The sequence below is a fragment of the Lepidochelys olivacea genome, assembly GCF_965140295.1.
Source record: "Lepidochelys olivacea isolate rLepOli2 genome assembly, chromosome: 8".
Lineage (NCBI taxonomy): Eukaryota > Metazoa > Chordata > Testudines > Cheloniidae > Lepidochelys > Lepidochelys olivacea.
The window spans coordinates 100,283,154-100,310,860 of NC_140418.1; the positions used below are offsets into that span (position 1 = coordinate 100,283,154).

Below are 27,707 nucleotides of genomic sequence, written 5' to 3' on the forward strand. Positions count from 1 at the left end.
ACAGTTGTAGAAACAGTCTCTCTGCAATGAACTAGTGAAACTAGTGGCACCTCTTTCCAATACCTGGCTTATCTATTCACTATTGGGAGTGATTTTGCTGAAGACACATTTCATGCAGCTCCAGCCCTGTGGTCAGCTTCACAGAAATGGACAATGCCTCCCATTGATCAGGCCACTGCTTTCCTCCTGAAGAGGGTGCAGCTCCCACCTCTGACTCCTGGGGGAATTCTGTGCCAAAAAATTAAAATTCTGCACACGGTATTTTAAAATTCTGCATATTGAATTTATCAAAATAACACAATATAATCATGCCAGTTTCAATTAGTTTGGTAATTTATTTCAAAATATCTGTCAGCAAGTATGTCTAACAATACAGACAAAAAAAAAATTCTGATTTTTTTTTTTTTACAAATAGATTCCTTACTTTGCATATTAATACAGATTTTTAAGTAATTAATTTAAACTACAATACTGAAATGTATTTCCAACACCCCTCAGAAGCGGTGCAGAGGCTTGGGGCTAATGGAGGAGCTGAGGGGGAGAGAAATAATTGCAGGGAGTGAACCTGGAGGGTTGTTACATGTGGGTAGAAGACGTATGGAACAGGTTTGGTTTTTTTGGTGCGGGGGAGAGATTGTTAGGGGGTTGTGGAATCTTCCCCATGCAGACCCTTGCTGATCCCTAGCCTCTCCCATTGAGTCATGCACATCTGCCCCTGTCCCCAAGTGTCCCTGCACCCCCACTAGCACTTAGTCCCTGCCCCAGTCTGTCTCCCCTCCCCCCACTAGGCCTTCTGATCCTCAGTCTGTGTGACCCCGCAGCAGCCCCATGCCTCCTCCCTTGGCCCCATGGCAGGGTGCTGTGAGGAACGCAGCCTCTCCTCCCCCCAGTGGCTGTTGTGGCAAGGTAACCAGCTGCCCTCTGTTTTGGTGCCACAGTGGCCCCTGGTGAGTGAAAGGCATAACTGTAGTGCCACTCCAGCAGGATGTATTTCCTGCAGAGGAAAAAAAATGTGTATGGGGCATGAATTGTGCATGTGCACAGTGGCGTAAAATTCCCCCAGGAGTAACCTCTCTGCCTGGTCAAATCTGCTGCTCCCATTGCCCTCTTTCCCCCCCCCCCCACCCTTTTGGAGAAAGCTATAAGAAGCAGCAGTACTAGCAGTGTGCAGAGTGTGCAAGGATGCTGTTGTATTAGAGCTTCGCAAAGGAAGTGGAAAGCTCTTTGCCTCTTCCACCTCCTTTGCACTCCTATGCAGAGCGAACAAGTTTGTTGTACACTGTAATTTTGGCGCACTATAAAAAATGAGGGTTTGCTCTTTTTAAATTTTGTACTTAATCCCTGTCCAGATGTGCACATTAATTTAGAAAGTTCCATTGTTGTTAATATAGGGATGGAAAATCCCTTAAACATTAGAAAGTACTTGGATTCCTAGCCTTTGTGGCATGTTTGACTGTATCATTTGTGTATTAAATTCTGCCCTACATCCATACAGTCTCGTTGGTTTTGGTGGGGTTATTAATGTGTAAAGGTAAAAGTTGGACCTAAATGTAGCCATCATACATTCTGTCAAGATTTAAAGCAGCTACTACAGATAATTCAATGTCCTTTTCCTATAATGGTGGTTTTAAAATAGAAAAAGTGTCAGCCCTTGGGAAAATAGATGCAAAATTAGTTTATGGTTAGAAATGTGGAACTACTGCAGACTTCAGTTGTGATAAAAGGGATCTCAAACATCTGTGTGTAAAGAAATACTGTTCCTTTACATCAACACATGGTTAGAGATCATTGAGAGATTGTTTCTACTCCTGGAAATGGTTACCTTTGTGAATATGTGCTGTCCATGAAAATAGTTTAAAAGGGTAGTGTCCTCGACTTATCTTTAGTTGTTCTGGTGACTTCATGAACCTAGAGTTTCAAATTACATGTAATTTATGTGAAGTTATATTCTTAGCAGGCTACTGTTAATGCAAACTAATTGCATTTCTGTTTCACCTAGGGACTTACACTTTCTTTGTGTGAGATGACAGCTGTTTGATACGGATGCATCACAGCTGGGGGAAACATGTATTATTGCTGATGTTTTAAACTTGAAGGCCAGATGTAGACGAAAGTTCAGTTAATCTCTTTGTCTGTTACTGGAACTTGCTGCCTCCCTGACAGTGTGAATATCAGTGTTCATAGCCCTTTACATTTATGATACTGAGTTGCAATTTATTATACAAGAGCCTTGGCAATGACTTGCCATAGCTGACACAGCATCCTCAGATGCATCAGGAGGAGAATACGATGGTCAGTATTTCACTGTTCTTTATGAAATATTAAGGGCTCGATTCTGATGTTAAGGCATAACCTTTCATTTGAGGTGGTGCAGCAGTACACTGTCTCATGGAGGCACAATATCTCCTAGAGTTCCAGGGAGCAAAGGAGTGGGGGAGAAGGTAACCATTGAACCAAAACCCTTGAAGAGGTGCAATATGTATTTCCTCTGCTGCTTGGAGGTGAATGCTATCGTATTGTGCTAGGCCTCTGCACACATGCAAAGGCTATTTTTGACCACCTTCCCTCTCCTCTGACTGTAATATACCTAATGTAAGGGGCTGCATGATCCAGTACATGTGGGTACACCTACACAGCAGTTGAACACCCATGGCTCGTCTGAGTCAGCTAATTCGGGCTCATGGGGCTATAAAAATGCTATGTTTAGGTTTGGGCTTGGGACTGAAGCCCAGGCTCTGGGACTTCACAAGGGAGGAGGATCCCAGAGCCCAAGCTCCAGCCCGAGCCTAAACAGCTATGCAGCAATTTTTAGCCCCACAGCCTGAGCTCCATGAGTGAGAGTCAGCTGACCTGGGCTAGCCACAGTCGTGCCATGGATCTCTCATTCCAGTGTATACATCCCTAAATCATTGATTTTTATCGTCTGGAATCCCAGCTTCAAATATGGCTTGGATCACAAGTGATATGAATTTGAATAATATAAAAATGTTTCAGGCTAACAGCCTTCACATTGGGTAAGCACTGCACAATTTAGTATGATTGTCCATATCAACTCAGAGGATGATCCTAGAAGCAGTAGTGTTCTATTGGGAAGATTGCACATCTCTTACCAGAACAATGCATGGCTCTAGCTAGGTCAACCGGCGTTACACTTATTACTGTTTTCACACTATGCTCTTAATTCTCAGTATTGCAGTAGGACGGAAAGGGAGATATTCACCCAGATTCTTTGCTTATCTTCCAGTTTATCTAGTTACAGCTCCTCATTCTTGGGGCCAGGTCTGTCTTCCTGAGTTGCGACATAGGTAAGAGCAGCCCAGGGCTGTTCCAATTTACACTGGATGGCTACAGTCAGTATGGAACCATTACCCCAAGGGAGCCTCGTAGGAACACATTGAATTTCAGCTGCCTCCTCATCCCTGCCTGGGAACCAAACTGGAGGAGTGGAGCAGGAGCTGGATGTGCTGGTACAGCACCAGCAGAGAATTGCTCCACACCAGAAGAATTTTCATATGGCCATATTCAGCTTCTTTCTCTTTCTCTCTATTTCTGTCTCTTTCTCTCTCTTTCTCTCAGTGAAAGAGAGAGCCAAAGAGTCTTATAAGCAAATGGCACTAGGAACCGAACAAATGAGGAATGTTTACTGCAGCACCATGAGTAACGGTAAATCAGCAACAAATCAAGAACAAGTATCTGGGGTTAGCCGTGTTAGTCTGTATCCAAATCAAGAACAGTGACTAAAAATCCAAGATTTCCCAGATTCCTCAATATCATGTGCATTCCCTTTCCAGTAGACATGCGGAAAAGCAGAGGCTTCCTGCCACAAAAAGGAAGTGCTGAACAATGCACCTCCACTCATCTCAAGTAGCATCAAAGCCTGCAATGTGTCTTTGAGAGAATAAGATGATCCACACACTGTAGAAAGGTTCCTGAGTAGCAGCCGTGTTAGTCTGTATCCATAAAAAGAAAAGGAGTACTTGTGGCACCTTAGAGACTAACTGTGGAAAGAGCTTGTGGAAAGCCTGGCATCTGTTGATTCTGCAGCTGAAGCTATTGTGGTCCATATTGAGCAACCAGTAATTCTGAAACACCCCCCCCCCCCCCAAAGAAAAACAAAAAATTCGGAGTGAACTAGAAAGGTTTCTTTCCTTTCTTTTCACATTCTTAAGAATTGTCTTTGCTGTATTTTAAAATGATCATTATGTAGTAAATATTTGCATTTTTGAGCCCTGAAGCTGTGGCCAATTTCTTTCACCCACTCCCTCCCTTCCTTTATTTATTTAAAAAAAAAAACAACAGAAAGCAAATAAACTACAAAGAGAGAGAAACTTTAAAAAGTAAATTTAAAGTGTGGTGCATGGCAAATTAGGCACACAGCTCCCATTAGCAATAAAGCAATAGAATGAGTTGCATGTCTAATTCACAACATGCTGTGCTGAAAATGCAGTCTTTAGTACTCAGTGAAAAGAACTGTGAAGCCTATCCAGTTAGATGCAGCTTTATGGGTTTTTAGAGGTGGGGGAGGCAAGCTTTTAGAGTATAAAATAAGGCATTTTTAAGGCTTTCTGTCTGTGGCTTCCAAGCAATAAAGCATCAGTTAAATTTGATATTTTTGTGGCTCCTGAGACTTGCTGCTACAGTGGACTTTTACCAGTTACTCTTCTTTAGGGAAATCTGGAAACCAAACCCCAGCTGTGTCAGTATACTGGCTGTAAACAAACAGTAAAAAACTTCCAAGTAGAAAATAGCATAAATGTTTAAACCAAGAAACACGTTTCATTCTAGGAAGAAAATACTTCAACATAGGGTTTTTTCCCCCCTGAATTTTCCTTCAAAGCACAGAATTGTACATCTTGAGGATTACTTTCCTTGAGCTCATTGAACAGTTTGCCTCAAGAAAAGGCATGCATGTTCTCTTCCCGGCCTATAGTCAAGACAATCTCTAGGGCAGTGGTTTTCAACCCTTTTTCATTTGCAGACCCCTAAACAATTTCTAATAGAGATGTAGCCCCTTTGGAAATTCAACCTGTGGTCTGCAAACTCCTACCATAGAAGTCTTACACTGAAAACTGACTGAACAGAATTCAACTGTAAATGTTGCACGTGCTCAGCATGGCAGTTGACACAGTGGGAGAAAGGGGACTAAACTGTGGGTTTCTATGATAATGACAACACTTCCAGATTTTGGCCTATAGGTGCGGGTATTCACATACTTTTGATCAGAAAAACAGAAAGTAAATAAGGAAATGTTGTTTAGTGTTTCTCATAACACAAGAACTAGGGGTCACCAAATGAAATTAATAGGCAGCAGGTTTAAAACAAACAAAAGGAAGATTTTTTTTCATACAACGCAGTGTCAGTCTGTGGAACTCTTTGCCAGAGGATGTTGTGAAGGCCAAGACTATAACAGGGTTCTAAAAAGAACCAGATAGCCATTGATGGACCTATCCTCCATTAACTTATTAACCAGAATGGGCAGGGATGGTGTCCCTAGCCTCTGTTTGCCAGAAGCTGGGAATGGGTGATGGGATGGATCACTTGATGATAACCTGTTCTGTTCATTCCCTTTGGGGCACCTGACACTGGCCACTGTTGGAAGACAGGATACTGCGCTAGATGGACCCTTGGTCTGACCCAGGATGACTGTTATGTTCTTAATGTCTTTTCTGGGATCTGAAACTTTATTTTCATAATCACCGTTCATGGACCCCTTAGACATAGTCTGCGGACTCCCAGGGGTCTACAGACCACAGGTTGAAAATTACTGCTCTAGGGTAGTTGTGTATCAGTACCCTGCTTGTTCAGTTCATTAAAGAATGTGGGAAGAGGTTGAACATTTCTACCATATCCACTCATGAAAGGTAGTCTTGCAGTTGGTCTACCGCTGTGCGTGGTTTTAAATGCAACTGTTCAGTCTTCGCTTGGTGCCAACATCAGTGTCTGCTTGTGTATGATGTTGCAGGTGTCAGTGAATGCTGCTGTGAAACTATAATGTAAATGTGCTGCCTTTCATAGGGTTCTGTATTGGTACCATACTTGCATTCAATTCCTAAGAAACCCAATAGCTATCACTGCAGAATAGAGTTGTCCAAAGAACTGGAATTTTTGGTCCTTGACAATAAGCTAAATGCACCCCACTAGCTTCAAGTGCAAAATAACTATGATATTTAGGTCACGTACAAGCGATGTTAAGCCACATGGGGAAATTGCTATTTTTGCATACTAAGCTTTCATATGATTCTGTGTAGCATAAAGAGTAACGGATGCTATAATCGTTTCAGATACAGAGAATGTCCAAGAAATATGATACAAGAGAGAGATTTATTTTTTCCAGTGTACCAGCAGCTATACTGCCATTAGCTGAAACGGCAGTCTGATTTGCTGGGTTAGAGCAAGACAAAACTTGGGGCTATACGTACAAAAAGAGAGGTGGCAACTGCTGAGACTCATTTCCACAGTTAAAGATTACTAAATTAGTTTTTGTGGTTATTCAAGACTCAAATGTTGGATATGCAGTGCTAACTCACTCCTTCATAGTGTAGTTCTAGGGAGTATGAGAGTTACTCTTGTCGTTCGGTCCTGATCCTGCAGCTGATATTATACTGACCTGTACAAAACTACATTCACTCTAACAGAGCTTCATGTGGTATCGGTGGTTTGCTCACATGTATGCTTTCAGGATCAGAGCTGTAGACTATATTTACTGGTGCTATCACAGTTCTAATGAATGAAATTATAAAATCCAGTTCACAAATTGTATTGTTTGACCCTTTTAGAATAACTTTGTAGTAGCTGATCTGCTGGGGTGGGGATTCTGAAAAGCTGGTGTCATTGATAGTTAATTAATCTTCCTTAGAAACCTCAAACATCTGCTTAGCAATCTTCCATTGTTTAAATTGTGCTTAATTTTTGTTGATTACATTAAAATATAAATCAGGGTAACTGATCGGGCAATCAAAATTCTAATGTATGTTTTGTTAACACTTAGATGTTCCTTAAATTCAAGGCATTTTAGCATAAGTATCACAAGTCCATTCACTTAATTGTACCATTTCTGTTCATTCTTATTTTACATACCCCTATTTAAAGAATGTTTTAAATATTTTTACTTTTTTCCATGAAAAAGTATAGATTGCATATAATCGTCCAAGTAACTATACAGTAATTCTAATTTGAAGGATAACTGTTACCACCTCTGGTTTATATGTTCAACTCAGTTTCATTATCATTCATTTGAGTACAAGTTATAGCTACCTCACCTATATTCTTTGAACTGTCCATACACACAATTATTTTTGAGCATGATTCTTTAGCATTAAGTGTTTAAAGCAGGAATGGGTAAGAGCCTGAGTTCTTACCCCGATTTTTATTGGGGACTGTTCAGATGAAGGGTTTTGCTTTGGATCCATTTCCATTCTAAAACAAACATGACTAATGTGGTGGTCTATGCTGACCATTGGTCAGTAAAATGATTGAGTTCATGTTCTTTGGGATAGCAGACAAATCTCTTTTCTTAACTGTGTAGGTCCTGCCATTGAACTTGAAAAAGGAAAACCAGAATCCATTGAGCCTGAGCCTGAGATACAGAAAACATTCAGTGAGGAAGCGAATACATCAACATACTATCCTGCCCCTGTTCCAGTAATGGACAAGTATATTCTCGAGAACGGAAAGGTATTTGAAACTAAATACTTTATAAATAGTTTTTAACTGTTCTTCGGGTGGATTTCATACCAAACTTTCATGACATTAGAGTCTTTGCTGTAAGCTACTATTGTGTTTAGTGTTTTCCTAAATTTTCACAAAGTACAATAGTATCCGTATAATAAGATTACAGGAACATCAATCACTGTGTGTGTCACTCTGAAGCTTATGTCTGTAGAGTTGGTAGGAAATAATGTAAATAGCTACAAACATGGTTGGTGGCCCTTTTTTTATTCAGAATATCCTCAGGATGAATCATCATTGGGTATTGTGATCTGTTACCATTCAGTTTTCAAATTTACAGCCATTTTGACTTGACAGATTACACCTACAGCTATAGAAAAGCATGTATCTATGGCATGCCAAAAGTTCTAAGATCACTGTGACCAATTGCCTCCTTTACAGCCAAGTTGAATGCAACAGTTTCACTGGTTGTATGAGGGGGACACTGGATTTTGGCAACTGCCACCTGCACAAAACACAAATCTCTCAGTGCAACCTTCTCTAGACACACATCAACACGACCACCGCCACACACTGCAGTCAGCACACACAGTAACCCCAAACATGCCTCACCACAACATATACCCTTCATTCACAATGTGTACAAATTCACATTTCTTCCTGCACAACACAACAGAACCCCCCATTCAACAGCACAATCAGCACACACCACAACTCCAAACATTTGAGTATCTAAAATGTTTGTTGAGCCTGTGTGAAAACAAGTACAAACATGGTCGAGAGCGCTTGTTGTTCACAAGGTTCTGTCATCACTGGAGGTTTATGACTTGTTACTGTCCAATTTTTAAGTTCTCAGCCATTTTCAGCCTTTTTACATTTATGACTTTACGAATTACACCTGTGTGACAGCATGGGATTGCAGGTAATAATCCCTAAGTAATAGACAGTTATACAAATATGTACCATATTTGAAACTGATAGTTGGTGGTAAGATCAATGCTACTTTGAAGTGAATGCACACAGTCAATATACGGAAAAGGACACAATGAATAAACTTAAGTGTTTACATAAATCCACTGGAATTATACCATACTCAGCAGATCCCCATTCCTGGGATGTGTATGCAGTCAGTGCCACAATTGGAGAACCTCTGGAAAGCAATATCCACATCAGGCTCCACCATGGTCCTTTTAGCTACCAAATACTATTTCATATAGTTACAGTGGCAGAAAAACATAGCACATTCCATTTCACCTTAAAATCAACATTACACAATTGATTGCATCTGGTTTTTTGACACGTCCCTTGAATATGAAGTTAAAATAATAATTCATTGTTCTGTATTTTAACAGAGATATCCAAACACTTAGTTTGTTGGGATTTAGATTGTTGTAACCATTTTAAAACAATTGATACATTTTGGTGACACACTTAAGGTGGCTAATTTTTAACATTTTCACTAATTCGTGCAATTCTTTTTAACCTGAACTGCAGTGGAGTTGTAGAAAGGCTGTTTTACAAACTTCACACTGTGTGGTATTGGATGTGATCATGGTACGATTCTCACTCATGTCAGAGAAACTCTTCTCTATCCCAAAAGAGAGGACAGCATTACAAAAAAAATTAAAGATGAGCTTGTGGCATTCATGAAAAATGTTGATCTAAGGTGTGTGTTAGTCAGATACATTGTTCATGTTGTCATGGTTACTAAAGTATTCTGTTCTTTGTTTTTGTTCTTGGAGGTTGATCCTGTGCTTGGTGATTTCAGTGGCAAAGCTCCCATTGCCTTCACCAGGCAAAGGATCTTACACTTTGTGTCTGTCATCCAAAGATCACAAAATACTTACAAAAAATTGATTTCATTAGGCCTCACAGCACTACCTCTGAGAGTAGTAGATAAGTATTATCATGCCCATTTTACAGAAGGGTAAAACGAGGGTGGGGGAATAAGTTGCTTGCATAAAAATATACAGCAAGTTAGTAACAGCTGGAAATTATAAAAGAGAAACAGGATTCCTGTGGTCAAGTGGCCTGCTATAACCACAGACATCTATTTGATACCAACAATAACATTTCCTTCGAATAAATGAAAAGTTTTCAAAGAATGGAGACTGTTTGAAACATGAATCTTTAAAAAACGTTTGTTATAACAGGCTATTTTAAAATATTTTAAGTAAAAACTAGTGAGTTACATGATGTACTTAAGGCCTAGAAAGAGACTAAGGTATCTGTGCATGTTAATATGGAGTAGCTAGCTATACCATGGAATACATTATACTTAGCTTTTTGGTAAAATGGAGCATTTAGCTTTCTGGTTTTCACTTAGTAGTCAAACCCAGAATTCAGCACTTCAGAGTGCTACTGATTTTTTGTTTTAAATCTCCTTGAAATATTCTAAACAACTACATTGTGTTTCTTATTTAGAGGTATTTGTATTTTAGTCTTGGAAAGTCCAAAATCATCCTGATTTCTGAGTGCTGGCTGCTGGCTATGAATGGAGTTGTTTTACAGAGTATGGGGATGGAGCCAAAAGAAAATACTTTAAAATAAATAAATAAAATAAAGTAATTAAATAGAGACTGATCAGAGTGGAGAGAGGGAAGTAATTGCATATTGAGGATTATGTAACTTGTTTGTCTGTCTATCTGGTTTTTTCACCTATGTAGTAACATTCTTTAAAATATCTGGTGATGAAAGGAATATTTTTTATGCATGACTATTTAAAAGAACAAACTATAATCTGCCTTTTTCAGTTTTATCTCTGTCTAAAGAAATTATATACAGAAGAGGCAATTTGCTTTGTGTTCATCATATTTTCAGGAAAAGTAGACTCTTTACTTGATTGCCACATGGCAATCAGTAACTAGAACATTAATATTTCTACAGTTAAGGTTTTAAACAATGTTACTTAAGGACACTGTGAAGGGACTGTCATCTCTTGATTGCCTCCTTACAGCTGGGTGCGGTATTTACTCTTGGGGGAATTCTGCGCATCTGTCTCGCATAATTTTGTATTTTCCCGCATAAAAACATTTTGCCTAAGTGCTGCATTTCTGCCTTTTGCCCACCAGAGGCTGCTGTGGCGCTAGAACAGGCAGCATGAACGCAGCTGGCTGTCCTGGCACCACAGCAGCTTCTGGTGGGCAAAAGGCAGAACTGCAGTATTTCTGGGCCAGAATGTTTTTTCATGCGGGAAAACACAAAATTCTGTGCCTAGTGCTGTGGAATTGCCCCCGGAGTAGAGTTCATAACAGCACCCTGAACAGAGTGGGGCACAAAGGGCTGCTGTGGGGTTCAGAATAGCTATGGGGGGGGGGACGGGACACAGACTGGAGCATGGGCTCAGGAGCTAGTGGGGATTGGAAGGGGGCTGCAGAGACCCATGAGGATGAGGGGTGCATGGAGGGGGCAGAAGTGCCTGACTGAATGTGAGAGGCTTGGGGTCAGCCAGGATCTTCATGGGGGAGGCTTCCCAACATCCTAAGAATTCCCCCTCCCCAAGAAAAACCTCCCACCCACACCCAACACCCTCCAGATTCACTCCTAGGCTCCTTCCCTCTCCCTCAGCTCTTCCGTTACCCCTGACTCCCCCAAGCCTTTGCATTGCTTCTGACAGGTGCAGGAAATACGGTTCTGTATTGTAATTTAAATGTATTGCACAAGGTTCTGTATTAATATGCCTAGTAAGGAATCTATTTGTCCAAAAAAAAAAAAATCTTTTTTTTCTCTCTGCATTGTTAGACGTACTTGCTGACAGATATTTTGAAATAAATTACCAAAATAATTGTAACTGGCATGATTATGTTGTGTTATTTTGACAAATAAAATATATAGAATTTTGCAGAATTTTCAAATGTGTGCAGAATTTTTAATTTTTTGGTGCGGAATTCCCCCAGGAGTAGGTATTGCAGTCCTTCTCTCATCCCTGGTGTCTTCTGCAGTCTTTCAGCCAGCCAATCGTGGTGGGTCTTCCATGGCTTGGCCCTCTGGCCAATTCACGAAGTCCAAATGAACCCCTTCTGGGGTATTAAAGAGTCCAATAAATAAACGGTCTATTTGTCCTTGCTGGGGTCGTCAGCCCCATCTCTGGGGCCCTTTAAATTCAGCCTTTTGTTCAGGCTCACAAATTAGCTCCATTCTCTCCTTGGGGTTTATACCACTTTACCTGTGGCCAGTAGAGGAACCTGGGCCCACCCGCTACTCTGAGTTCCAACCGAGGGACTATACACAGTGGCCACATGCTGTTTGATTTAATTTTTTCTGCTTCTTTCCTTGGTGTTTTCCCACCTGGGTCCTTTAGCTTTACCCTTATCTCGGGTCCTCTCTCTCTCCCTCCATTCAAAGCAAGCTATGCAAAACACAGTCAGAAAACAAACTCGGGCTATTCTTCAGGTTCCTTTGGCCAGGACTGCTAAGGCCAGGCAGCTCCTTTTATTTCGGTCATCAGGGCCTTGGTTGGCTGTTGCTTGCCTTTCTAGCTTTTAGAGGACCAGGTCTCTCTGGTTTCCAAAATGGCCACTCTGGAGACTCCTCTGTGGGCAAGGTTGAAAGATCTACCTTTGCTGCTCTTTTCATTTAAGCTTGTTGCTACTTGGGACTGGGTGTAGTAGGACCACAGGGCTCCCAGCAGGGAGCCACAAAGGCCAAATACACCATATCACAGACACTGTTATAATAAAAATGGTTTTCAGGCAATAGCTTGCAGTCCTAACTCAGGAAAAACTCCAGTTAAAGTCATTGAGAATTTTTATTGAACAGAGACTCAGAAATTGGACCTATGTAATTTAAAAATGTCTTTGCCCAATTTTCAGTGAACGTAATGAGAGTGTTCACATGTATAAAGTCACTCATTTATGTGTGAGGTGTGCAATGCAGATCTTTTATATGAGTAACGTAGATAACATTTTAGATAATTGAACATGAAAGACGTAAAAAATCAAACTTAATTTTACTGTTAGACTATTTATTTTCCTTTTTTCCTTCTTCCTTCCCTTTTCCTTTAACAGTATTACAGAAATATTGTTGCATTTCTCCATAATAGTAGTTCAGTTGTAGCTATTAGGAATGGACAAACTTCATTGATGGAATTAGGTTTTGTGAAGCTTGCAAGCAGCCCTTTGGGTTCAAAGGGTTAACAATTAATTGGAGTGCTGGATTTCCTCAACCACCACCCTTGTAATTTAAACAGGGAGGCCTAATTCAGCTCCAATTGAAGTCAACATGAGGTTTATCACAGACTTCAATGGGACCAGAATTTGGTCCATTGTGTGCATCCCTCCCCGCCACCTCCCACAGCATGATTTGAATAAATTCTGTTCTCCTGGCAAAACGGAAGCCTGTGCTGTGTACTAAGAGTAGGACTTTTTTCCTTGCCCCCAAATTAGGCTGGCACAAGTGATTGGCTTGAATACAGTGCATATAGCGAGTACTAGATATACTTGCTCATTATAATTTTTCTCTGTCCTATTTCTGGTCCTGTTATCATAGTCTTTCAGGACAGAGACTATGGGGGAAAAAAGTTAAGAGTAAAAGAACTGGAAAAGCAGAGGAAAGTGAAACACACGATGTAAGCGTTTGACTCAAACTTACTGACCCACAATGTTGGGCAGGGTTCAAAACTAGGCAAACTGAATTTGCTTAGTCTTAATTACTATTATTATAGTACATAATACTAGTGTTCATACAGTACTTGTGTACCATAGATGTTAAGTTGTTTGTTTTATTACTACCTTCTAGGTCCATCTGGGCAGTGGAATCTGGGTAGATGAGGAGAAATGGCACCAGCTGCAAGTAACGCAAGGAGATTCAAAGTATACAAAAAACCTAGCTGTAATGATTTGGGGAACAGATGTTCTCAAGAACAGAAGCGTCACAGGAGTTGCAACCAAAAAAAAGAAAGATGCAGTTCCCAAGCCACCTCTCTCACCTCACAAATTAAGCATTGTCAGAGGTAGGTTACTTGAAAACTAGGTTCCTGCTGTGGAGTTTAAACATTAATCAGCTAGATGAAAAATGCTTCTATCTTATGTAAAATTCATCCACTTAAAAACTAAAATAAAAGTTACTGTTGCAACACACACTACTCCCCTCCCAAAAACAGACACTTGCTTGAATAGCCAGACCCACTGCAGTCCTTCGAGGGCCCAGTGCTACAAGATGACTTTGGTGGGGTTCAGGGTGCTCATCATGTCAAAGCAGGCATTTGCAGGATAGGCCCCAAATGAGCTTTGCAGACAGCACTCTGTTGGAATTTGTTGATAACTTACTGATGTTTTGTAATGCATGTATCACTTTTGACAAGCACTGGAATAACTTTACAACATTACAGCTATCCATTGGGAGAGAGCCTTTCATTTCTCCCATCTCTAAGATACAACTCCCTCTGGGGTGGGGCACAGAAGCCGTTATTATAACATCTGTACAAATCTTCATCTCCCCCTTCCAAAAACAGATGTATAACAGCTTTTCCATTTGAACCAAAGTGAAGTTAGATGGATAGAAATCAATTTCTGTTGCTAAGTTGGAATTTGAGCAAGAAATGTAGATCAGTGACCCTAACTGGGCAAGAAGGATTGTGATGAGACCTTGAATAACCACGAGCAAGCATCCCATGTGCAAGGTGCTGAAAGAGTCAGAACAGTGGTTGTCCTTTATTTTAAGTGACTAATAAAGTTCAATCTTTTTGTATCATCATGCTTGCATTTTACACTGTCACTTCTAATAGTCGTCTTTGGTTCTACAGAGTCCTCTCTGTTAGAACTGAGCCAATTCTGCATGGAATTTTTATCAAGAGTGGGGTGTTAGCCTCTGCATTCTGCCTCCTAAAGCTCCTTGTGCAGTTTCAGTGGGATATTATTCTAAATTGCTGTGTAGGGTTCCTGCGAGCTGTATTAAATAGCGGCTGTATTCCAAATCAAACGTGGCTGTATTTTGGAAGCAGGAAATTTCTGTATGTATAGGTTATAAAGTGATCTTATTTCCAATTCCCTCATCCCAACTCACTCCTGTAATTAGTCATGCTTATTTCTTGTACCTTGTCCTTCAATTGGATAATAAGAATTTTGGGGCAGGGGACCATGCTTTCTTCTGTATGTTCAGTGCCTTGCTAAAGGGGCTCCATTTCTGGTGGGTGACTCTTGGTGCTACCACAGCACCACTAGTAAAGGAGTGTGACATAATATTCTGGTTGTAGCTATGACTGTCGCTCACCAGCTTCTACTAGCAATAGTTGGGTAAATCTCTCCAGGAGAAATGAATAGTCACTTCAAAAAAGTAATGGTTCCTGTAGATGATTAAAGCAGACTTTTTTATAGGTAACTGGTGATAGGGTGTGGAGTTCTGCTTGTTGGCTATTACTTAGTGGGTTTTTTCCCTCCACCAAATCACTGTATGAAGACTACTGTAGAATACAAACAGGGCCACCACCACCCTGGACCCCTGCTGCGGGGCTTCCCTGGATCCTTTGAGGCTGGCCAGCAAATTCTGACCCTCACCCTGTGGAGCTGCGTGGCTACCCAGACCCTTGCTGCACACCTGCCCTGACCCCAGACCCTCACCATGGGGCTGGCTGCCTGCGGCAGCCCACCCTGGACCCCACGAGGCTGGGTGGGGCCAGCCAGCTGCCCTGACTCCGACCCCTGCTGTCTGGCCCCCGACCCCGCCACATGGCTAGCTGCCCGGGCCCCTGTAGCAGGGCTGGCTGTGGCCCACCCTGAACCCTGAGGGGCGGGCTGACTGCAGACCCCTGCCACGTAGCTGCCCTGGGCCCTGTGGGGCTGGCTGTCTGGCAGACCCAGACCCCCACCATGTGAGCCGCACAGCTGCCCCAAGCCTGGACTGCCGGTGCAGGCCCGGCTACCCCCATCCCCAATCCCCACTGTGGGGATGACTTCTGCAACCTACCCCGGACCCTGCGAGGCTGGATGGCCCCTGCGCAGCTGCCCTGACCTCGGAACCCCGCCATGCAGGGCTGTGGGGCTGCTTGCCCTGGACCCCTGCTGCATGGCTGCCTCGGAGCCCGCAGGGCCAGCTGCCCGCCCTGGATCCCCGCCACGTGGCTGCCCCGGATCCTGGACCCCCGCCGCAGGGATGCCCCGACTCCCGGAGCTGACTGCCTGCCCCTGCCCCTGCCATGTGGGTGGGCTGGCTGCCCTGGCCGCCCTGTGACCTTGTGGGGCCGGCCAGCTGCCCAGACCCCCACTGAGCAGCTGCCCCAGATCCTGCAGCTCACAGGACTGGGCAGCTGCCCTGGACCCTGGGTCCCCAAACCTTGGGGCCAGTGAGAGCCCCAGATCCCTGACCCACAGGGTCAGCCACCAGCCCTGACCCCAGACTCCTGCCAGACGGGGTGGGCCAGCAGCCCTGACCCCACTGGGCAGCGTGGACACCTCTGCGCTGGGCAGTCAGGAACCTGGTGGCCCCGGTACTTTGGCAGTCATTAGCACAGAGCTTGGCCCACTGAGAACTGCTGCACTATAGACAGTCTCCCCATGCAGCCATTTATCTGCTGCCTGTGATGTGTGTAGGCAGCAGCAGGGGATGGCAGAGCAATTCTTCTGTTTGCAACATCAGGCAGTCTGTGGGCCTGATAGTTTTCTCTAAGTCAGGCTTCTCTGGTTTTCACCAGAATCAATAAGGTACTGCCAATTGATGCCTAGATCAGTCCCTGAAACTTTGAAATCGATTGGATGCAGTGTTCAAAAGTTATCACGCTACAGACACTGGAATGCTATGACACTGAGTGTAGGGCCCTGCTGTGCATGGCCAGTGACATGGACTGTGCACCTAAACAAAAGAGTACAATTCTCTTTACGCACCTGTGCAGACTACCTGAATCTCAGATCCAGGTGCGTAGGAGACAATGGGCTACTTGTCTACTTACACCCTCAACGTAGCTGGACGACAAGGAATGGGTGGACCCTGTCTCACTGATCAGTAGCTAAACCAGCAGCCTTATACCAGCAGTAAATTACTCCCCCTTGTTGCCCTCAGAGTGGTGGACAGGAAGGAAGTAGAGGAAGAATTGTGGCTCATGGGGTATGTCTGAGTCACAATGGCTCCTAGGGCCACTTTTGAATTGGTACAACTTACACATTACCTCTTGCTCGGGGCACTGGTAAAGTCACAATATTGTCTGTATTTATGTGGCAGGTCCCTTGGGCAGAAACCCCCTATTTGTTAGTAATAGTTCAGTGGTATACTACTGAAGTTTCTATAGTGATGTAATGTTCTGCCTTGAGCACAATGAATCTGTCAGCGTTTCAGTTAATTCCCCCACTGTTTGCCGCATTATTTCAAATCATATTTTACTGCATATTGGTATCCCAGCTATCAGTCTGCCTGCCAATTGGTTTTATTTATTTAGTAATAGCCAATAAATTTTCCAATGAAGAGTTCATAAAATTCACATTGTTTCAGATGTTTTCACCATTTTCTAGTTCCAGAATAGCTTATTTAAAATACATTTTAAAAAGACAGAATTAGCTCTTAAGGTGGCTAACATCCCTTGCTACTTAAAAATCCCTACAGTGTAATACATTATACAGAAGTTATAAAAAGTCTGATGCATGAGCACTGTTATAAACCTTGTTAATGCAAAATATAACCTTTTATAAAACTTCTGAGCAGCTTCAAAATCAAATACAAAGCATAAATACTTAATTTTCATAACTTTTGAATAAAACTTGTTAATTAAGCAATAATCTCTATCGCTTTCTAGTATATAAAGCAATAAATGGCTGCTAAAATTGATTACTAGCCAAAGCAAAGCAGAGATTGTTTAATCAATCCTGGAAGCTATTTATTACTAGTAGCCTACACAACAATAGAGATTATTTCAATTATAAAACAAATAACAAAATGCATACCTGATTTTAAGGAGCTGAAAGTAGGGTGCTACCTCTCTAATTCATTGCAGAAAAACAGATTAGATCCTGCAACTTGCTAAATGCCATCTGGGGGTGGTGGAGTGTGGTCTGAGCTCCCACTGGCCTCAACTGACTTTGATTTTTTAATTAATTATTATTATTTATTTTGTATTTACATTCCAGTAGAGCGGAGCCTACAATATGCAAAGTACTGTACAACACCAGAGCAAGATGGTCTCCACCCCAATCTAGTAAACCAACAAAATACAAATGGTTGGGAAGAGATGTATAACCAAGATATAGCCATATTAATGTATACTACATAAATTTTTTTAAAATGTGAAATAAATGTCCCCTATCTCCTACTGCTTCTCCTCCTAACCACTATTATTTGGCTAATGTCTTGTAGGTGTGACGGTAGAAGTGACTTGAAGGAGGAAAGGGTAGTGGCCTGACAGATCATTTTCAGTAAGGGTGTTCCATGTCGTCTGGAAGAAAGCTCTAAGACTGTTCTGGGAGATGTGGACAAATGAAGGGGTTAAGGTTGGCATTGATGACAGAGAGGGTAGGAGTGACACCATATGAGTTTGGATTTACCCCCATTTCTACTCATGAGGCCAGTGCAATGTCATAACTTGTGAGCTTATTGTGCCCTACAAAGATTCAAATATGGCAAGCCTAAACTTGTGCCAGATAAAGGGGACCAAACCAATAAATCAGAGAACCCTTTTTTTGTACAATAGAACACTATATTAAAAAAATATACAAGTTGCTTATGAAGTGCTGGCTCTGTAGTACCTTGAGCATGTTTTATTTGCTGTAATTCCAGCACAGGGCTAATTTCTTTCCTTAAAAATAATAACTGCTGTTCTCTTACTTCTCCCCCCAGAATGTTTGTATGACAGAATAGCACAAGAAACTGTGGATGAAACTGAAATTGCACAGAGACTCTCCAAAGTCAACAAGTACATCTGTGAAAAAATCATGGATATCAATAAATCATGTAAAAATGAAGAAAGGAGGGAAGCAAAGTACAATTTGCAATAAATTTTGGATTTTTAATAAAGTCTTAGTGTTTTACTTATGTCGTCTTGATTTGTGTGGAATTTTTGCTGAGGCGATTAAACTGGCTTTTAGTGTGGATCTCATTCTGAAATGTTGATGTATTTTTAAGCAGTTTTGTAAAATGGCTAGATATGTAACCTGCTTTAAAGTGATTTCAGATACAGAATCATAAAAATGTAGGACTGAAAGGGCCCTTAGGTCCTCTACTGCAGTCTCCTGCACTGAGGCAAGGCTGAGTATTAGCTTGAGAAGCACTGTTCTAGATATCTGATGAGGGGGACCGGCAATTTTTTTTTCCAGTGTGCGCGCAGACTAGCAGCCGATGGCTCACGAACCGGCACCGGTCCACGGACCACCACTTGGAGTAGCACTGATCTAGAAGACTATCCCTGACAGGTGTTTATCTTCACCTCCACTGACTGAGATTCCACCACCTCCCTCGGTAATTTGTTCCAGTGATTAACTACTCTTACAGTTAGGAAGTTTTACCTAATGTGTAACCTAAATCTCCCTTGCTGTAATTTAAGCCCATTACTTGTCCTGTCCTCAGTGGATAAGGAGAACCATTTATCACCCTCCTCTTCATAACGACTTTTACCTATTTGAAGACTTATCGTGTCCCCTCCTCAGACTTCTCTTTTTCCAGACTAAACAAACGCAGTTTTTTCAGTCTTTCCCCATAGGTCATGTTTTCGAGAACTTTAATCATTTTCCCCCATTCCCCCTGGATTATCTCCAGTTTTTCCATATCTTTCTTGAAGTGAGGTGCCCAGAACTGGACACTATTCCAGAGCCTTATGAGTGCTGAGTAGAGTGGAAAAATTACTTCTTGTATCTTCCTTACAACACTCCGGCTAATGCATCCCAGAACGATGTTTGCTTTTTTTTTATCTTTATACACGTTATAAATGTACACTCGATGCCATTATCTAAATCATTAATGAAGATATTGACTAGAACCAGACTCAGCACAGATCCCTGCAGATCCGCACTCCATATGCCCTTCGAGCTCAAGTGTGAACTATTAACTGCTCTCTGAGTACAGTTTGTATGCACCTTACAGGAGGTTTGTCCAGGCTACATTTCCTTAGTTTGCTTATGAGAAGGTCATGTGAGACTATCAAAAGCCTTACTAAATAGTGAAAGTCCATTACCTAACGCATTAGTCCATTAAACAGTGAAAGCTCAAAGGAGAGTGAAACTCCCAGGTTGTTCCAATGCATTGCAACAAGCTGACTGCAGTTCTGTTTCGGTTGTGATTCTGCAACACTGACCTGTATTTTTGTTCCAGTGAAGTCTGTGGGATGCTACATGGACAAATCTCTATGCAGGATCTGGGCCATAGTAAACCTCTGCTTAAAGTGAAATTCTGGTGGGAAAAAAAACTCTTTACTGTAAGAAAGTTTCACTGTACTTTACAGTGTGCTTTCCTGGAACTGCCTATAAATTTGCTTGCTTTTATGATCTTTTGTTTCTATTTTAATATATTTGCTCTAGAGCAGCTGAACAGTGCGTCCTTATAACTTATCTTGACCAACTAGGTCACCATTAGTTTCAATTAAAAAAAACAAAACAAAACACTAAACTTTTCTCCAAGTTTTAGTATGTGAATGACTTGTAAACATTTCTAACAGGAACTCAACTGATGAGCTTTTCAGACATAAGGGAAACTTTCAGATAGGAAGTGTTATATTTATGCAACCTATTCAGAAGGTATGTGTTACAATTACTCTTGGAGCACTACATTCTTAATGGTATTTATATTTCTTTTCTGAACGTATAAAACAGTAATAGAGAATATAAAGATTCTGTATGCAAGAAAAATGTGTAATAGAAAAATAAGTTAATCTAGTACCAATTGTATTGAGTCCATAAATGAGCTATGGAAATATTTGAACACAAGCTTAAGCATCAAGAGAACTTATTTTCTGGATTGGAGTCAGTCAGGCTTATGGCACAAAATCAAAGAAATATTTGCTTGTGGCATGACTGAATGACCCCTTAATGGTTGTAACTGGATGAAATCAATGTCTTCTAGTGGGTCTTGTTTCATGCAAGGGATTTGGGAGTAGATGCTATAGAGAAAATAATTTAAATCCTGTAAATCCATAAACAACTGAACAATCTCTAGAAGATAAAGAGTGTCTGTCTCATAGCGCTTCGATAAAACTGTATTTACAAGAGTGTGGTTATCAATAATAGGTATGCAGTGTTGGAGCTGGCAGCGGCAGGGTGTAAGGCCTTATCTACGCTGCCACTGTACAGCGCTGCAGCTCACTCAGGGGTGTGAAAAAACACCCACACACCTCAAGCGCTGCAAGTTTCAGCGCCGTAAAGTGGCAGTGCAGACAGTGCACCGGCACTGGGAGCTACTCCCCTCACGGAGCTGGGGTTTTTTTGGGCTGGTGCCGCAACTACACAGGAATGTTAAAGCGCTGCCGTGGCAGATAAATTCGTGGAGGACAGGTCCATCGATGGCTATTAGCCAGGGTGGGCAGGGATGGTGTCCCTAGCCTCTGTTTGCCAGAAGCTGGGAATGGGTGACAGGGGATGGATCACTTGATTATCTGTTCTGTTCATTCCCTCCGGGGCACCTGACAGCGGCCACTGTGGGAAGACAGGATACTGGGCTAGATGGACCCTTGGTTTGACCCAGTAGGGCCATTCTTATGTAGTGAAGACATGGAAAGACATGATGGGTGAGGTAATACCTTTTATTGAACCAGTTTCTGTTGGTGAGAGAGACAAGCCTTTGAGCTACACAGAGCTCTTCTTCAGGTTTGGAAAGTAGGACAGCTAAATGCAAGGTTGAAAAGATAGGTTAGCGTAAGTAAGCAGCACATATTGAAGGGACCATCCAAGGTGAAGTTGTCCCTTAACACTCCAGTAGTCATAGGATTAACAGGGGTTAGTGGGTTACAGATTGTTGTAATAAGCCATAAATACAGTATCTATTTAGACCATGATTTTTAGTGTCGAGCAAAGTTATGAATTTAAGCTCCTGGGCTTGTGTTTTCAATGTCTTGTGCAGGTTTCTGTTGAGCATGAAGACTGAGACGTCAGATATGGAGTGATGACTTTGTGAAAAGTATTCACCACAGATGATAGAGTGGGTTTTGGGTTTTGTTTTTTTTTTTGTTTCTGTGTGTGTGTCCTTTTATCAGATTGTTCTGTAACCCACTAACCCCCCTTTTTGTCATGACTGCGGGAGTGTTAAGGGGCCACTTCACCTTGAATGGTCCCTTAGAATACTGCTAACTACTTATACATCCGATGAAGTGAGATGTAGCTCACGAAACCTTATGCTCAAATAAATGTTAGTCTCTAAGGTGCCACAAGTCCTCCTTTTCTTTTTGCGAATACAGACTAACATGGCTGCTACTCTGAAACCTATGCTAAACTATGTGTTTGATCTTGTATTTAGCTGTGACACCCTGCATACCTTTCTCAGACTTAAAGAAAAGTTCTGCGTTATTCGAAAGCTTGTCTCTCTCTCCAACAGAAGTTGGTCCAATAAAAGACACCCACCTTGGTTATCAATAAGTCGTTAGTTCACTGATTTGAGTGTCAACACCCTTCCTTCCCCCAAAGTCTGCTTTTGGTAGTTTTGGGATGCTAACAACTTATCTTCCATTAAACACTTAAATACTGATAGGAATGAACACTGTGGCTTAACCTATTGAAACTTTCTATATGTATTGGGATAATTTGAAAGCAGCATTGCAGGGATTCTTCTAGGGGATTTTAAGGGAAAAAATAGACAAATGACACATGGTTCAGTGGATGCATTATAAACCAAAGTAATGCTGTATAGTGCCATAACAGCACTCATTTAAGTGCTTTGTTGGATCAGCGCCGAAGTATTTATAATTCATACATTCTGAGTGTCGAGCCCATTTCGTGTAATTCTCAAAAAGTTCTTCTGAAATACAAACAGAAAAATTCCAGTGCTTTTGTTGTCTTTAGAAGGGCAATAGTTATGAAGTGAGCTGTAGCTCACGAAAGCTTATGCTCAAATAAATTTGTTAGTCTCTAAGGTGCCACAAGTACTCCTTTTCTTTTTGCGGATACAGACTAACACGGCTGCTACTCTGAAACAGAAAAGGTATGGAACGAAGTATTAGCCTAAAAGCATCACTATTCCAGACAGGACTTAAATGCTTTCCTGAACTGGGGTGCTAGGTAGGAAAGAACTGTGTGTTTACTATCAACATATATAACTATTTCTTTTTTATTAAAGAGCAAAATAAAGATAAAGTTGACGAAACAACTTGGAAACTGGGTTCCACATTTCTGGAAAATACTCATGAATTGATCTTTAAAAAGGCCATTTAGGCTTAAAGAAAATTTCTGTCATTCCCTCTCCCCTCTCTCTCTCTCTCTTTCCCCCTCTTCCTGCTACCCACTGGAACTGTTAAACACTGTACTGCTAATATAATTCCATTGTAATGTTCTTTAATAATATCATAATTCTACTTTTCTTGAAAGATGAATATAGACTAAGCTTATTTGAGGCAATATTTCATGAAACCTGGGAGAAGTAGATTAGAACTGAATCAGAGATTCGGGGTCTAGTCTGTCTCCCCAAAAATCAGAGATTCAAAGTTTGTATGAATAACCAGCACCAGCATCCTAATAGAGCCTCTTCTAGACAGACTTAGCACATCAGACACCCTTCCTGCACATTGCTCAAGAATTCAAACTATTCAGAGAAGAGATCTCTCTGAAGATTTCAGTCCACCTCTCTGTGCCTACAGCATCTACCACCCTAGGTCCAAGGAGCTTTCTGCCACAGATGCATTAAAGCACCTGGATGATACAAAGAGGTTCACTTCTAAAGTAAACACTGTGTGTATCACTGGGAACGGCTAGCTACGGTGGGTTGAGTTAAATTGTAAAGCTGGCATTTACGGTTAAATTAAAATCAATGCAAGTTTTGTTTAGGTTGACATTAAGTAAGTTGGGCATCCTGAAGGCAGTACCTTCCAATAATGTGTTATATTTTTAATGCAATGCAGTTTTCTGGAAACAAGCTTTTCTAATAATGGACTGGTTTCATGCACATGGTAATTGGAACTAAGGGTATGGAAGGCTTTGTTGTGAACAGTAATCCTGTACAAACCATCCCTTTGATCAGTATCCATTCTTTACCTCTTCCTCTGAAACAGTATAAAGAACAGATAGGCTTTTCCCCACTTTATTTACTGTTTCAAGTAGGCAAAGCTGTCATGTGACTCTGCAGAATTACCCACCAATGAAAAAGTATATATGTTTGAACTCCTAAATGAGGTACATTTTTCTGAATTAGAATGTTGATTGCTAGATTTACTGTGAATTTAATGTCAATTTTTTTTTATTGCAGATACCAATCTAGTAAATGTGTTAATTCTCCCATAATCCAGCCCATCTTTGTGTGGTGTTCGTACCGTCAGTGTTGGTCTGCCATGTTGATTTCTAGTTTTTGCAAGACTAGTGCCTGCAAACTTTTCCCCAATCGCCATATATACTTGATGTTTTATAACACTCAAGCAGATGCAGTGGACACAGTTACAGAATTTTGACTGGAAATGATAGGATTTTATTAAACTCCATGGCAGCTCTAACATTCTAAGGTTAGTGCTGTGTTATCATTTGATAGTGTAAACTTGGATTTGTAAATATCAAAAGAAAAAGCACTTCAAAGGGACCAAGTTTTATATTATCCTGGAGATCAATGCATACTGTTTACCTTCTTTTCTCAAAGGGGGAACGGAGTACTATTGTTACATAAATGATCTCTGTTCTTTGTTGCCACATGTTACAAATTACAGCAGCAATATTCATGACCTGATCCATAATAAAGTGCCTCTGGCATTCTTGCAAAGGAGAAAGATTAGAGCTAACAAAGAGAGATTTATTTTCCATTAATGATAGTATAAAGGAAATGAGCTAGTATATTAGAGAATCCAAACAGATTTTAATACCTCACTCATTTATACAAAATACCTATCAACTCAATTAAAAAGAGAAGGGAGGGGGGGAAGCATTTGTCAGATCTGCCTGTTATAGACAGGTTTGGCTTTAGTAATGCTTTATGGAGATGGAGGATTTTTTTAATACAGTCAGTCTAGAATTCTTGTATTTATTTAGTCATGTGAAAGCAACTGCCAATTGAAGCAGCTTGTTATGTTGCATTTGGACAGCCAGTGAATGAAATGACTGTCAAATGAAAGTGCAGTTCCCCTGCAGGAAGTAATTTCATTGCACTGCAACTTTGATGCTGTATCTGACAGGATACCCGTGCTACTCCTTTCTTGTCTTAAGTGTCGATTATTGTCCTATTGCAAGTTCTAAGTAGCAATAAATTGAGCTAGATTAAGTCCAGGGGGACTTTTTCAGTGGGACTTAATAATGAGATTTCAAGATCATTAGACTATGATCAGCCAAAATGTGTGGACTTTCAAAAATAAAACTATTAAGCAGAGATCACTGTTTAAAATAATGTTTGTCTTGACAAATTAATGGAGAGTGAGGACATTCTGAATTCATGCTGTTACATTAGCCTTACGCTCAATTGTATCTAAAAGGTGTTAATCTCACGTGGTAACAATATTCGCCAATATTGGCTAGAATTAAATGAGTAGATGCAATGAACAAGCTGTGCTATTTTATAGTCTGCTCGTACCCTGTTTATATAACTTGGCATGGAACTCTGTCTCTTGGTCTGATCCGACTCCCATGAAAATCAATTGCAAAACTCCTGTTGACTTCAGTGGGGTAGGTAGGATCAAGCCATACGATGGAGAACTCTAGGGACTCTGTCACTTATCAAGGGCTGGTTTCAAGTCTCCATGTGCCAGCTGAAATTTTCTTCCTCTGCTGGGGTTGTATCAACCAAAGCATAAACTTAACATGGTGGGGGGGAGGGGTTTGCTGAATTTCTTTCTAGTTGTTCTTTGTAGTGTAATGTGACATTATTCTGATGTTATGATGGCTTTAGCTCTGTATTGGAAAGATTTAGTTTCTTTTAGACATTAAAAAATCACTTTCATTAGAGGCATATGTGGAAAAAGATTAAAAATGCAAAAATCCTGGTTTTCAAATATTTAAAAGTCCAATTTTGTGGGGGGTTGGGGGAAATTCTCATCAACCCCCAAGACTACTTTTGAATGAAAAACGTCAAACTAAAATTTGTTCACATAGGACAGATGCAAACATTTGCAAGTTTTCAGTGGGAGAGTGACCACATTTCAGAAATATCCTGGAAAATGCAATGTGTGGTTCCTCAGAATGGATTGATGAAAGATTTCACATGAAACTATGAGTATATTTGTCACTTTTTTCATGCCTCTGATTTTCAAAGGCTTGGCTGTTATACACTACAAAGTTGGGTTTGCTTAATTAGTCTGTTAACTACCCTGTAAAATGATGGGGTCTAAATTAGCTGTTACCACTCAAGAAAGAGATCTTGGAGTCATTGTGGATAGTTCTCTGAAAACATCCACTCAATGTACCATGGCAGTTAAAAAAAGCAGTCAGAATGTTGGGAATCATTAGGAAAGGGATAGATAATAAGACAGAAAATATCATATTGCCTCTATATAAATCCATGGTACACCCCAGCGGGGCGTGATAGAGGTCCATAAAATCATGACTGGTATGTATGGAGAAAGTAAATAAGGAAATAGTGGGGTTGCACTCACCTTTCACGAGCTCCCCCTGGCCAAGTGCATGTGTCTGCACTCTCTCTAGCTGTTGGTGGTGGGTCTTCACTGATTCAGCCCTCTGGCCAAGTCATACACAGTCTGTGAGATAAAAGCAACACAACCACCTTTTGGGGTTGTCATAAATATAAAGGGAAGGGTAAACCCCTTTGAAATCCCTCCTGGCCAGGGGAAAGCTCCTCTCACCTGTAAAGGGTTAAGAAGCTAAAGGTAACCTCGCTGGCACCTGACCAAAATGACCAATGAGGAGACAAGATACTTTCAAAAGCTGGGAGGAGGGAGAGAAACAAAGGGTCTGTGTCTGTCTGTAGTCGTCTTGGCCAGGGACAGAACAGGAATGGAGTCTTAGAACTTTTAGTACGTAATCTAGCTAGGTATGTGTTAGATTATGATTTCTTTAAATGGCTGAGAAAAGAATTGTGCTGAATAGAATAACTATTTCTGTCTGTGTATCTTTTTGTAACTTAAGGTTTTGCCTAGAGGGGTTCTCTATGTTTTTGAATCTAATTACCCTGTAAGATATCTACCATCCTGATTTTACAGGGGGGATTTCTTTATTTCTATTTACTTCTATTTTTTATTAAAAGTCTTCTTGTAAAACACTGAATGCTTTTTCATTATTTTCAGATCCAAGGGTTTGGGTCTGTGGTCACCTATGCAAATTGGTGAGGCTTTTTATCCAACATTTCCCAGGAAAGGGGGAGTGCAAGTGTTGGGAGGATTGTTCATTGTTCTTAAGATCCAAGGGTCTGGGTCTGTAGTCACCTAGGCAAATTGGTGAGGCTTTTTACCAAACCTTGTCCAGGAAGTGGGGTGCAAGGTTTTGGGAAGTATTTTGGGGGGAAGGACGCGTCCAAACAGCTCTTCCCCAGTAACCAGTATTAGTTTGGTGGTGGTAGCGGCCAGTACAAGGTGTAATATTTTGTACCTTGGGGAAGTTTTGACCTAAGCTGGTAAAGATAAGCTTAGGAGGTTTTTCATGCAGGTCCCCACATCTGTACCCTAGAGTTCAGAGTGGGGGAGGAACCTTGACAGGGGTACAAGTCCAACAGGGGTCTCTCTTGGAGCCTTCTGTAATGTCTCTCTGTTTGTCCCTGCTCCAGAATAGAGCACTGCCCCTGGGCTCCTTCCCTGGAGGCAGTGTCTTTGCCCTTTCAGGGCTTTTCTGGCCCCAGCTCTTCAACTGGGCCACTACAGTTCAGTCCCTCTTCTGGGGTGCCTCAAAGTCCAGGCCACTTTCCCAGTGGCTGGTGGGGGAGCCCAAGGCCCACCCTCTACTCCAGGTCCCAGCCCAGGGACTCTCTAGATAGCAGCCATTTGCAATGTCCCTTTAAGTAGACTGCATTGCTACTCTAATTCCCTGGGCCACTTCCCCATGGCTCCTGCACATTCTTCACCCTTACTT

At 41.4% G+C, this 27,707-nt stretch overlaps 1 protein-coding gene across 5 annotated transcripts in view; it reads left to right on the plus strand.

Annotated features, from left to right (window-relative positions):
• The window catches only part of BEND5 (BEN domain containing 5), a 1,397,007-nt gene that overhangs the window by 873,813 nt on the left and 495,487 nt on the right, over nucleotides 1–27,707 (plus strand). For 3 of the 5 annotated variants that reach the window (XM_084637917.1, XM_084637921.1, XM_084637920.1), the window contains 3 exons: nucleotides 7,526–7,674; nucleotides 13,405–13,618; nucleotides 18,424–18,618. The exons of the other annotated variants lie outside the window; for them this stretch is intronic. In XM_084637917.1, the coding sequence (XP_084494043.1) occupies nucleotides 7,526–7,674; nucleotides 13,405–13,618; nucleotides 18,424–18,581 (521 nt within the window). In that variant the 3' untranslated portion in view covers nucleotides 18,582–18,618. Of the gene's footprint in view, nucleotides 1–7,525; nucleotides 7,675–13,404; nucleotides 13,619–18,423; nucleotides 18,619–27,707 lie in introns of those variants that run through there. 5 annotated transcript variants of the gene reach the window in all.